Source organism: Oncorhynchus mykiss, chromosome 8, assembly GCF_013265735.2.
Source record: "Oncorhynchus mykiss isolate Arlee chromosome 8, USDA_OmykA_1.1, whole genome shotgun sequence".
Lineage (NCBI taxonomy): Eukaryota > Metazoa > Chordata > Actinopteri > Salmoniformes > Salmonidae > Oncorhynchus > Oncorhynchus mykiss.
Genome location: NC_048572.1, coordinates 76,150,273 through 76,162,709, shown reverse-complemented (window position 1 = coordinate 76,162,709; position 12,437 = coordinate 76,150,273). Strand labels below are relative to the sequence as shown.

The window sequence follows — 12,437 nt, the reverse complement described above, 5'->3', positions numbered from 1 at the left end:
TCACGCACTGTATTTCCCCATAGGGGTATCTCACACACTGTATTTCCCCATAGGGGTATCTCACACACTGTATTTCCCCATAGGGGTATCTCACGCACTGTATTTCCCCATAAGGGTATCTCACACACTGTATTTCCCCATAGGGGTATCTCACGCACTGTATTTCCCCATAGGGGTATCTCACACACTGTATTTCCCCATAGGGGTATCTCACACACTGTATTTCCCCATAGGGGTATCTCAAACTATTTCTCCTCTCTTTTCTACTTACTCCATCCTTTATTTCTCCTCATTCTCTCTCTCACGCCTCCCTCTGTCTCTCTCCTCTCACGCCTCCCTCTGTCTCTCTCCTCTCACGCCTGTCTCTCTCCTCTCACGCCTGTCTCTCTCCTCTCACGCCTGTCTCTCTCCTCTCACGCCTCCCTCTGTCTCTCTCCTCTCACGCCTTCCTCTGTCTCTCCTCTCACGCATCCCTCTGTCTCTCTTCTCTCACGCCTGTCTCTCTCCTCTCACGCCTCCCTCTGTCTCTCTCCTCTCACGCCTTCCTCTGTCTCTCCTCTCACGCATCCCTCTGTCTCTCTCATCTCACGCCTCCCTCTGTCTCTCTCCTCTCACGCCTGTCTCTCTCCTCTCACGCCTGTCTCTCTCCTCTCACGCCTCCCTCTGTCTCTCTCCTCTCATGCCTGTCTCTCTCCTCTCACGCCTGTCTCTCTCCTCTCACGCCTCCCTCTGTCTCTCTCCTCTCACGCCTGTCTCTCTCCTCTCATGCCTCCCTCTGTCTCTCTCCTCTCACGCCTCCCTCTGTCTCTCTCCTCTCACGCCTCCCTCTGTCTCTCTCCTCTCACGCCTCCCTCTGTCTCTCTCCTCTCACGCCTCCCTCTCTCTCTCTCCTCTCACGCCTGTCTCTCTCCTCTCACGCCTCCCTCTGTCTCTCTCCTCTCACACCTCCCTCTGTCTCTCTCCTCTCACGCCTCCCTCTGTCTCTCTCCTCTCACGCCTCCCTCTGTCTCTCTCCTCTCACGCCTCCCTCTCTCTCTCTCCTCTCACGCCTCCCTCTGTCTCTCTCCTCTTACGCCTCCCTCTGTCTCTCTCCTCTCACGCCTCCCTCTGTCTCTCTCCTCTCACGCCTCCCTCTGTCTCTCTCCTCTCACGCCTCCCTCTGTCTCTCCTCTCATGCCTCCCTCTGTCTCTCCTCTCACGCCTCCCTCTGTCTCTCCTCTCACGCATCCCTCTGTCTCTCTCCTCTCACGCCTCCCTCTGTCTCTCCTCTCACGCATCCCTCTGTCTCTCTCCTCTCACGCCTCCCTCTGTATCTCTCCTCTCTCGCCTCCCTCTGTCTCTCTCCTCTCACGCCTGTCTCTCTCCTCTCATGCCTGTCTCTCTACTCTCACGCCTGTCTCTCTCCTCTCACGCCTCCCTCTGTCTCTCTCCTCTCACGCCTTCCTCTGTCTCTCTCCTCTCACGCATCCCTCTGTCTCTCTCCTCTCACGCCTGTCTCTCTCCTCTCACGCCTGTCTCTCTCCTCTCACGCCTCCCTCTGTCTCTCTCCTCTCATGCCTCCTTCTGTCTCTCTCCTCTCACGCATCCCTCTGTCTCTCTTCTCTCACGCCTGTCTTTCTCGTCTCACGCCTTCCTCTGTCTCTCTCCTCTCACGCCTCCCTCTGTCTCTCTCCTCTCACGCCTGTCTCTCTCCTCTCACGCCTGTCTCTCTCCTCTCACGACTGTCTCTCTCCTCTCACGCCTCCCTCTGTCTCTCTCCTCTCACGCCTGTCTCTCTCCTCTCACGCCTGTCTCTCTCCTCTCACACCTGTCTCTCTCCTCTCACGCCTGTCTCTCTCCTCTCACGCCACCCATTATACTGATCCAATGACTTAAGAGTAATACACCATGTCCTGAGTGGGATGAATAGTCCTCAGTAACATATCTCTCTCTCTGTCTCTCTCTCTCTCAGTAAATATGTTCTGACTGAGACCTTGGTCTGTTTGTCATAAACTTAATTATGCCTATATACAGCACATGGTTCACCAAGTCAGCCTGAGAAAACACATAGAACACACAACAGAACAACAATAAGTACCAAAATGGAACGTACAGTGGCTTGCGAAGTATTCACACCCCTTTGCATTTTTCCTATTTTGTTGCCTTACAACCTGCAATTAAAATATATTTTGGATGGAGTTTGTATCATTTGATTTACACAACATGCCTACCACTTTGAAGATGCAGAATATTTTTTATTGTGAAACAAACAAGAAATAAGACAAAAAAAACAGAACTTGCGCATGCATAACTATTCACCCCCCAAATTCAATACTTTGTAGGGCCACCTTTAGCAGCAATTACAGCTGCAAGTCTCTTGGGGTATGTCTCCGTAAGCTTGGCAAATCTAGCCTCTGGGATTTTTGCCCATTCTTCAAGGCAAAACTGCTCCAGGTCCTTCAAGTTGGATGGGTTCTGCTAGTGTACAGCAATCTTTAAGTCATACCACAGATTCTCAATTGGATTGAGGTCTGGGCTTTGACTAGGCCATTCCAAGACATTTAAATGTTTCCCCTTTAAACCACTCGAGTGTTGCTTTAGCAGTATGCTTAGGGTCATTGTCCTGCTGGAAGGTTAACCTCCATCCCAGTCTCAAATCTCTGGAAGACTGAAATAGGTTTCCCTCAAGAATATCCCTGTATTTAGCGCCATCCATCATTCCTTTAATTCTGACCAGTTTCCCAGTCCCTGCTGATGAAAAACATCCCCACAGCATGATGCTGCCACCACCATGCTTCACTGTGAGGATGGTGTTCTCAGGGTGATGAGAGGTGTTGGGTTTGCGCCAGACATAGCGTTTTCCTTGATGGCCAAAAAGCTAAATTTTAGTCTCATCTAACCAGAGTACCTTCTCCCATATGTTTGGGGAGTCTCCCCCAGTCTCCTTTTGGCGAAACGTGTTTGCTTATTTCTTTCTTGAAGCAATGGCTTTTTTTCTGGCCATTCTTCTGTAAAGCCCAGCTCTTTGGAGTGTATGGCTTAAAGTGGTCCTATGGACAGACAATCCAATCTCTGCTGTGGAGCTTTGCAGCTCCTTCAGGGTTATCATCATTTGTTGCCTCTCTGATTAATGCCCTCCTTGCCTGGTCCGTGAGTTTTGGTGGGCGGCCCTCTCTTGGCAGGTTTGTTGTGGTGCCATTCTTTCCATTTTTTTTAAATGGATTTAATGGTGCTTCCGGGGATGTTCAAAGTTTCTGATATTTTTTTATAACCCAACCCTGATCTGTACTTCTCCACAACTTTGTTCCTGACCTGTTTGGAGAGCTCCTTGGTCTTCATGTTGTCGCTTGCTTGGTGGTGCCCCTTGCTTAGTGGTGTATAAGACTCCCTGGGCCTTTCAGAACAGGTGTGTGTGTGTGTATATATTTATATACAATTTTATGAAACACGTATTTTTTTCAATAAAAATCCATTTAAGTTACAGGTTGTAATGCAACGAAAGAGTAAAACCGCCAAAGGGGGTGAATACTTTTGCAAGGCACTGTATGTAACCATTGCCACAATATCATTTCTAACTCAACCTACCTGTCCTATTTATCCCAGAACCCCCCTCTGCTCCACAGCAGCTGATCTCAGAGGTCAACGAGACATCAGTGGTTCTAGAGTGGAGCGCCCCCCTCAGGCTTGGAGGGAGAACTGACATCAGATACAGTGTGGACTGCCTGCTCTGCCACGGTCCTGAGAGTTACCCTGGGAGTCAAACCGGGAATCAAACTCAGATTGGCAGTTCGTCTGGGAGTGAACTTGGAGAGGCTGGTAGCCTTGGGGGTCCTGACGGGCCTCTTGGGACCCAGCTCTGCCTACCCTGCGGCCCAGACGTCCTCTTCTCCCCCCAGCAGAGCGGCCTGGGGGCCACCAGAGTGTGTGTGAGTGAGCTGCAGGCACACACACGCTACACCTTCACAATCGGCGCCCACAACGGAGTTTCCCAAGGCCACACTGCAGGGGCAAGAGAGAGTGTGTCTGTCACTCTCACCACCAACCAGGCCGGTGAGTTTGTGTGTGTGTGAGAGAGTTTAGAAGTAAGTGGAGGGAGAGTGTATGTGTGTTTTAAGGGGCCAAGCAGGACTGTGTTGATTCCATGTCTGTTTGAGAGTTTCTGAAGCGGGTTGGTTTAATTGGATTTAGTGTTTGTCCCCTCTCTCAAGGAGTGACTTGTCTCAGTGACATAAACATAATACCACAGTGGAGTCGTCATGTAATTGGTTTAGGTTGATGTTTAGATGCCTCGGTAACGCAATACTTGTCTATTGCGCCTCTGTCTGTCTGTGTGTGTGTGTGTGTGTGTGTGTGTGTGTGTGTGCGTGCGTGCGTGCGTGCGTGCGTGTGTGCGTGTGTGAGAAAATGCTGAGTGAAGAATACTTTATTTCTGCTACAAACTCAGTAAACAGTGTGAGAGATAGAAAGAGGATGCATCCTTTGTTAGTGTGACTTATTATCAGTCGACTAAAACACTGGACAATCTGTCTTGTCCCCAGCACCACAATCCCTACTTCACCCATGTTCTACCAAGGTTTTCCAGCACCACAATGCCTACTCCACCCATGCTCTACCAAGGTTTTCCAGCACCACAATGCCTACTCCACCCATGCTCTACCAAGGTTTTCCAGCACCACAATGCCTACTTCACCCATGCTCTACCAAGGTTTTCCAGCACCACAATGCCTACTTCACCCATGCTCTACCAAGGTTTTCCAGCACCACAATGCCTACTTCACCCATGCTCTACCAAGGTTTTCCAGCACCACAATGCCTACTTCACCCATGCTCTACCAAGGTTTTCCAGCACACAGATTTGACCTACTAAAGAAGCTAAGTTGGTATTGTACTTCAAACTGTGTGGAGGCAGGTTGCTTAGAATTCAAACCTTCTCAAACAGCCTAATTCATACTCTTAGATGAGGTGCTCGCACAATAATGTGATTTGTACCACACACAAGGTAAAGTATTGGATTCTTCCCACATCACACTAATCCCATTCCACTACCTTTTCAAGCTTTTTTAATCATATGATAACAAGCTTTGCTATTATACTTACAAGACCATCATGCTTGATTCAGCGAGCTGTTTTGTCATGTACTAATGAAGTGCCTGCCTGTATTTCCTTAAACCTTTTGATTTAGCAATACTTGTCATTGATAAATATTTTTGGGTCAGTAGATGCCCAACATAACCCCAGGTGGTGTGTTGGACACAGTCATTCATATATAGAGGTCTATAGAGCCTTTCAGCATTCCTGATTTCTGCAACCGTTAGCTTACCTGTGTAATATTGACATAAGCTCCGAAAAACTTGTTTTGCAAACATGGTACTGTTTTATCAATTGCTGCGCGGATGAATAGGCAGTTCATTACCTCAATTGAATATATAGCTTAAAGTTGTGTGCATTTGTCTGTCTTTTTGCAATAAAGCTGGTGATGCGAGAATAATACACATTTATAATAGGCCTATATCTAAAAATACATACTGTCACACCCTGACCTTAGAGATCCTTATTTTTCTCTGTTTGGTGAGGTCAGGGTGTGACTCGGGTGGGAAAGCCTGTTTTCTGTTTCTTTGTTTTGGCCGAGTGTGGTTCCCAATCAGAGGCAGCTGTCTATCTTTGTCTCTGATTGGGGATCACATATAAGTTGTCATTTTCCTTTTGGGTTTTGTGGGATCTTGTTTTCTGTTTAGTGTCTGTACCTGACAGAACTGTGCACTTTCGTTTTCGCGTTTGTTATTTTTGTTTGAGTGTTTTTGAATAAGGTATCATGAACACTTTCCACGCTGCGCTTTGGTCCACTCTTCCTTCTACCAACGAGAGCCGTTACACATACAGCCAAATGATATATACAGTTGAAGTCAGAAGTTTACATACACTTAGGTTGGAGTCATTAAAACTTGTTTTTCAGCCACTCCACAAATTTCTTGTTAATAACAAACTATAGTTTTGGCAAGTCGGTTAGGACATCTACTTTGTGCATGACACAAGTCATTTTTCCAACAATTGTTTACAGACAGATTATTTCACTTATAATTCACTGTATCACAATTCCAGTGGGTCAGCAGTTTACATACACTAAGTTGACTGTGCCTTTAAACAGCTTGGAAAATTCCAGAAAATGATGTCATGGCTTTAGATGCTTCTGATAGGCTAATTGACATCATTTGAGTCAATTGGAGGTGTACCTGTGAATGTGTTTCAAAGCCTACTTTCAAACTCAGTGCCTCTTTGCTTGACATCATGGGAAAATTAAAATAAATCAGCCAAGAACTCAGAAAAAAAATTGGAGACCTCCTCAAGTCTGGTTCATCCTTGGGAGCAATTTCCAAATGCCTGAAGGTACCACGTTCATCTGTACAAACAATAGTGTGCAAGTATAAACACCATGGAACCACGCAGCTGTTATACAGCTCAGGAAGGTGACGTGTTCTCTCTCTTCTAGAGATGAACGTACTTTGGTGCGAGAAGTGCAAATCAATCCCAGAACAACAGCAAAGGATCTTGTGAAGATGCTGGAGGAAACCGATACAAAAGTATCTATATCCACAGTAAAACGAGTCCTATATCGACATAACCTAAAAGGCCGCTCAGCAAGGACGAAGCCACTGCTCCAAAATATACATAAAAAAAGCCAGACTATGGTTTGTAAATGCAGATGGGGACGAAGATCGTACTTTTTAGAGAAATGTCCTCTGGTCTGATGAAACAAAAATAGAACTGTTTGGCCATAATGATCATCGTTATGTTTGGAGGAAAAAGGGGGATGCTTGCAAGACGAAGAACACCATCCCAAATGTGAAGCACAGGGGTGGCAGCATCATGTTGTGGGGCTGCTTTGCTGCAGGAGGGACTGGTGCACTTCACAAAATAGATGGCTTCATGAGGAAGGGAAATTATGTGGATTTATTGAAACAACATCTCAAGACATTAGTCAGGAAGTTAAATCTTGGTCGCAAATGGGTCTTCCAAATGGACAATGACCCCAAGCATACTTCCAAAGTTGTGACAAAATGACTTAAGGACAACAAAGTCAAGGTATTGGAGTGTCCATCATAAAGCCATAGAAAATGTGTGGACCGAACTGAGAAAGAGTGTGCGATCAAGGAGGCCTACAAACCTGACTCAGTTACACCAGCTCTGTCAGGAGGAATGGGCCAAAATTCACCCAACTTATTGTGGAAGGCTACCTGAAATGTTTGACCCAAGTTAAATAATTTAAAGGCAATACTACCAAATACTAATTGAGTGAATGTAAGCTTCTGACCCACTGGGAATGTAATGAAAGAAATAAAAGCTGAAATAAATCATTCTCTCTACCATTATTCTGACATTTCATCTAGTATTTTTTGTGTAATATTAAATGTAAATTGTCTTTGAGTCACAGATAGTGGTAGACACACCTACTTTAACTGCCTGATGGAAGTGTGTTGTCTTTTTGTGTAGTATATTGTCACCTACTGGATGCTATAAGAAAATAAGAATTTGTTCTTAACTGACTTGCCTAGTTAAATAAAGGTTAAATGAATAAAATAAAATAAATGAGTAGTATGAGAACTAACCAGAGTCGGTCAATACTCATACACTCTGAAATAACAATTTTCTCTTTAGTGAGTCAGTATCATAAATCCAGAGAGTCACATAGACCAGTGACATAACTCTCTTCTCCTGAAGGTCAGTTTGCCAGAGTGATTACCACAATAATACTGGGACATGGGGGGGGGGGGGGGGGGGGGGAGACTATATTAGAGGGATAGAAAGGGAGGGGACAGACAATGATAGTGATAGAAAGACAGGATGAAAAGAGGTGAGACAGGCCGCAACCTGTTTCCTAGACAAAGGTGCCATGTCATCCAGGACTCCGCTGTGGTGAATTGGGTCGTTGTGATTTCCATCCAACATTAAGTGATGCGGTTCTTTCCTGTCAAGCCTGTAGCTTGAAGCATTTTTCTATGCATTTGTTATGCATTAATTCAAGACTGTTCAATAGAATGTAGAAGCCATGGGCCTCCTGAGTGATGCAGCGGTCTAAGGCACTACATCGCAGAGCTAGAGGCTTCGCTACAGACCTAGGTTTGATCCCAGACTGTATCACAACCGGCCGTGATCAGGAGTCCCATAGGGCGGCACATAATTGGCCCAGCATTGTCCGGGTTTGGCCGGGGGGGGCTTTACTTGGCTCATCGCGCTCTAGTGACTCCTTGTGGAGGGCCGGGTGCCTGCAGGCGGTTGAACAGTGTTTCCTCCGATACATTGGTGCGGCTGGATTCCGGGTTAAGCAGGCGGTTGTTAAGAAGTGTTCATCCTTCAACTTGTGTACCCCTCTTTCTCTCCTCTCTCACTCACAGCTCCCTCCCCAGTCACGTCCATCCAGGCCAGTGATGTCACCAGGCACGATGTGTCGTTGGCATGGCAACAGCCCGACCGGCCCAACGGGGTCATCCTTGAGTACGAGGTCAAGTACTACGAGAAGGTAAGGTGTCTCGTGGGAACCGCTGTTCAGAAATCAGATATCCTATGGAAACCTATTGTAACTGTGTGTTATGTGTATCTGTGAGTGTATAAGTTTTCAACTGCTTCAACTGTTATCAATAGATCTATAAAATAACCAATAAACTATCTTCAAAGCTTTCCTTGTGTTTGACACAGAAAAGGATAGAGGGAGAAATGTAGCAGGTTGAAATTTATTGTCATGAGTCTTGTCCTGGAGGCAGAACTGGGTGTAAAAATTCATGAAAACAAATATATTTTTCGTTCTAAATTTCAGTTTAGGGTTAGGCTTTAGGGTTAGCAGTGTGGTTAGGGTTCAAATGTTGTGACTTTGGCTGTGCCAGCTAGTGACCACTGCAGAGCTGCCTCCAAAACAAGATAAATTACAAAACGCTAACCTGCAGAAATGGAGGGAGAGAATACGAGATAAAATATGTTGGGAGAGAAAAATAGAGAGTTTGAGGCAATGTAGATAAGAGATGGGCAAGCTGTGGGAGGGATTTGTGACTGTGTGGCAATGTTTTTGTGTGTTTCATTGCTTGAATGGTTTTGTGATTGTAGGCCATAGGGAGAGGGATTTCCCTCCAGACCCACAGAAAACATTGTTCTGCAACTTCAAGTTACATTTTAGAATCATGTTCACATCTTTTACCCATTTTCTTTTTGCTTGCCAATTACAATGGGTTGTATTTTAGTATTATGTACTGTATATTGGAACGCTTCATATAGTGGACATTGACACGTCCCTCACCTCTTTTCCTCCTATCCAATCAGAATCAGAAGGAGAGGTCCTACCGCATTATGAAGACGGCATCCCGTAGTGCTGATATCACTGGGCTAAACCCACTCACTGTGTACGTATTTCAAGTGCGAGCTCGCACGGCCGCCGGATATGGAGAGTTCAGCGCCCCCTTTGAGTTTTCCACCAACTCAGGTACAACACTATGTTCTGTTATTTCATATTATATGATATTCTATTTGTCTATTTTTATAGAGCTAGGGATATTGATAAAATATGTACCTGTTTTTGAATGAAAATGTCCTGGTTTGTGACCTGTTGTCTCCTCCCTCTGTCAGATCCCTTGCCTCTGATTGGTAATGCCGCTAACTCCACCCTTCTCCTACTGTCAATCAGTGGGGGTGTGGTTCTACTGCTCATCTCTACCACAGTCTTCATCATCAGCCACAGGTACACACACACACAGCCGCAGGTAAACATACATAGTGTGTCCTAAAGGAGGCAGTATGTCCAAAAGGAGACCGTGTGTATGATGGCACCAGGAGGAGATGGCTGCCATGTTACGGGCTCCTAACCAATTGTGCTATTGTGTGTGGGTTTTTTTGTAACTTATTTTGTACATAATGTTTCTGCCACCGTCTCTTATGACCGAAAATAGCTTCTGGATATCAGGACAGCGATTACTCACCTCATACTGGACAAAGATTTTTTCGTTTAATGAGTCGGACGCAAAGGATTTACTTCACACCCGACAAGGCCCAAATCCCCGTAATTCATACGAAGAAGAGACAGAGTTATCGGTGACGAAGGTCGGGGTGTAAGTACGGCTAGTGAGTAATCCCCCACGTGCAATCATTGGGTAACAAAATGGATGAGCCCCGATTAAGATTATCCTACCAACGGGACATTAAACACTGTAATATCTTGTGTTTCACCGAGTCGTGGCAGAACGATAACATGGATAACATACAGCTAGCTTGGTTTTCGGTCCATCGGGAAGATAGAACAGCTGCATCCGGTAAGACACGGGGTGGCAGTCTATGTCTATTTGTAAATAACAGCTGGTGCACGAAATCTAATATCAAGGAAGCTTCAAGGTTTGGCTCACCTGAGGTAGAGTTTCTCATGATAAGCTGTAGACCACACTATTTACCAAGAGTTCTCATCTATATTTTTCATAGCTGTCTATTTATCACCACAAACCGATGCTGGCACTAAGACGGCACTCAACGAGCTGTATAAGGCAATAAGCAAACAACAAAATGCTCATCGAGGCGGCGCTCCTAGTGGCCGGGGACTTTAATGCATTACTTTTTTTTTTTTTTACCTCATTTCTACCAGCATGTTAAATGTGCAACCAGAGGGAAAAAAACTCTAGACCACATTTACTCCACACACAGACGCTTACAAAGCTCTCCCTCGCCCTCAATTTGGCAAATCTGACCATAACTCTATCCTCCTGATTCCTGCTTAAATCAAAAACTAAAGCAGGAAGTACCAGTGAGTCGCTCAATAAGGAAGTGGTCAGATAACGAGGATGCTAAGCTACAGGACTGTTTTACTAGGACAGAGTGGAATATGTTCCAGTATTCTTCAAATGGCATTGAGGAGTATATCACATCAGTCACTGGCTTCATCAATAAGTGCATCGATGACAGCGTCCCCACAGTGACCGTACGTACATACCGCAAACAGAAGCCATGTATTACAGGCAACATCCGCACTGAGCTAAAGGGTAAAGCTGCCGCTTTCAAGGAGCGGGACTCTAACCCGCTATGCCCTCTGACGAACCATCAAACAGGCAAAACATCAATACAGGACTAAGATTGAATCGTACTGCACCGCTCTGATGCTTTTTGGATGTGGCAGGGCTTGCAAACTCTAACAGACTACAAAGGGAAGCACAGCCGTGAGTTGCCTAGTGACACGAGCCTACCAGATGAGCTAAATTACTTCTATGCTCTCTTCGAGTCAAGCAACACTGAAGCATGCATGAGAGTATCAGCTGTTCCGGGCGACTCTCCGTAGCCAATGTGAGTAAACCAGGTTAACATTCACAAGGCCGCAGGGCCAGACAGATTACCAGGACGTGTACTCCGAGCATGCGCTGACCAACTGGCAAGTGTCTTCACTGACATTTTCAACCTGTTTCTGACCGAGTCTATAATACCAACATGTTTCAAGCGGACCACCATAGTCCCTGTGCCCAAGAACACGAACCTGCCTAAATGACTACCAACCCATAGCACTCATGTCTGTAGCCATGAAATGCTTTGAAAGGCTGGTCATGTCTCACATCAACACCATTATCCCTGAAACCCTAGACCCACTACAATTTGCATACCACCCCAAAAGATCCACAGATGATGCAATCTATATGGCACTCCACACTGCCCTTTCCCACCTGGACAAAAGGAACACCCACGTGAGAATTGACTATAGCTCAGCGTTCAACACCATAGTGCCCTCAAAGCTCATCACTAAGCTAAGGACCCTGGGACTTAACACCTCCCTCTGCAACTGGATCCTAGACTTCCTGACGGGCCGCCCCCAGGTAGTCGGGGTAGGCAACAACACCTCTGCCACACTGATCCTCAGCACGGGAGCCCCTCGGGTGCTTGCTCAGTACCCTCCTGTACTCCCTGTTAACCCATGACTGCATGGCCAAGCACAACATCAACACCATTGTTAAGTTGACCGACAACACAACAGTGGTAGGTCTGATCATCAACAGCGATGAGACAGCCTATAAGGAGGAGGTCAGAGACCTGGCAGTGTTGTGCCAGGATAACAACCTCTCCCTCAATGTGATCAAGACAAAGGAGATAATTGTGGACTACAGGAAAAGGAGGACCGAACACACCTCCATTCTCATCGACGGAGCTGTAGTGGAGCAGGTTGAGAGCTTCAAGTTCCTTGGTGTCCACATCACCAACAAACGTTCATGGTCCAAACACCAAGACAGTCATAAAGAGGGCACGACAAAACCTATTCCCCCTCAGGAGACTGGAAAGATTTGTTATGGGTCCTCAGATCCTTAAAAAGTTCTACAGCTGCACCATCAAGAGCATCTGGCATGGCAACTGCTTGCCCTCCGACTGTAAGGTACTACAGAGGGTAGTGTGTTCGGCCCAGTACATCACTGGGGCCAAGGTTCCTGCCATCCAGGACCTCTATACCAGGCAGT

The 12,437-nt window shown here is 46.2% G+C and overlaps 1 protein-coding gene across 1 annotated transcript in view; it reads left to right on the top strand.

Moving 5' to 3' along the window:
• The window catches only part of LOC110530647 (ephrin type-A receptor 4-like), a 52,522-nt gene that overhangs the window by 32,588 nt on the left and 7,497 nt on the right, over nt 1-12,437 (top strand). The window contains exons 6-9 of the mRNA XM_021613863.2: nt 3,583-4,029; nt 8,370-8,494; nt 9,286-9,445; nt 9,589-9,700. Of these exons, the coding sequence (XP_021469538.1) occupies nt 3,583-4,029; nt 8,370-8,494; nt 9,286-9,445; nt 9,589-9,700 (844 nt within the window). The remainder of the gene's footprint in view (nt 1-3,582; nt 4,030-8,369; nt 8,495-9,285; nt 9,446-9,588; nt 9,701-12,437) is intronic.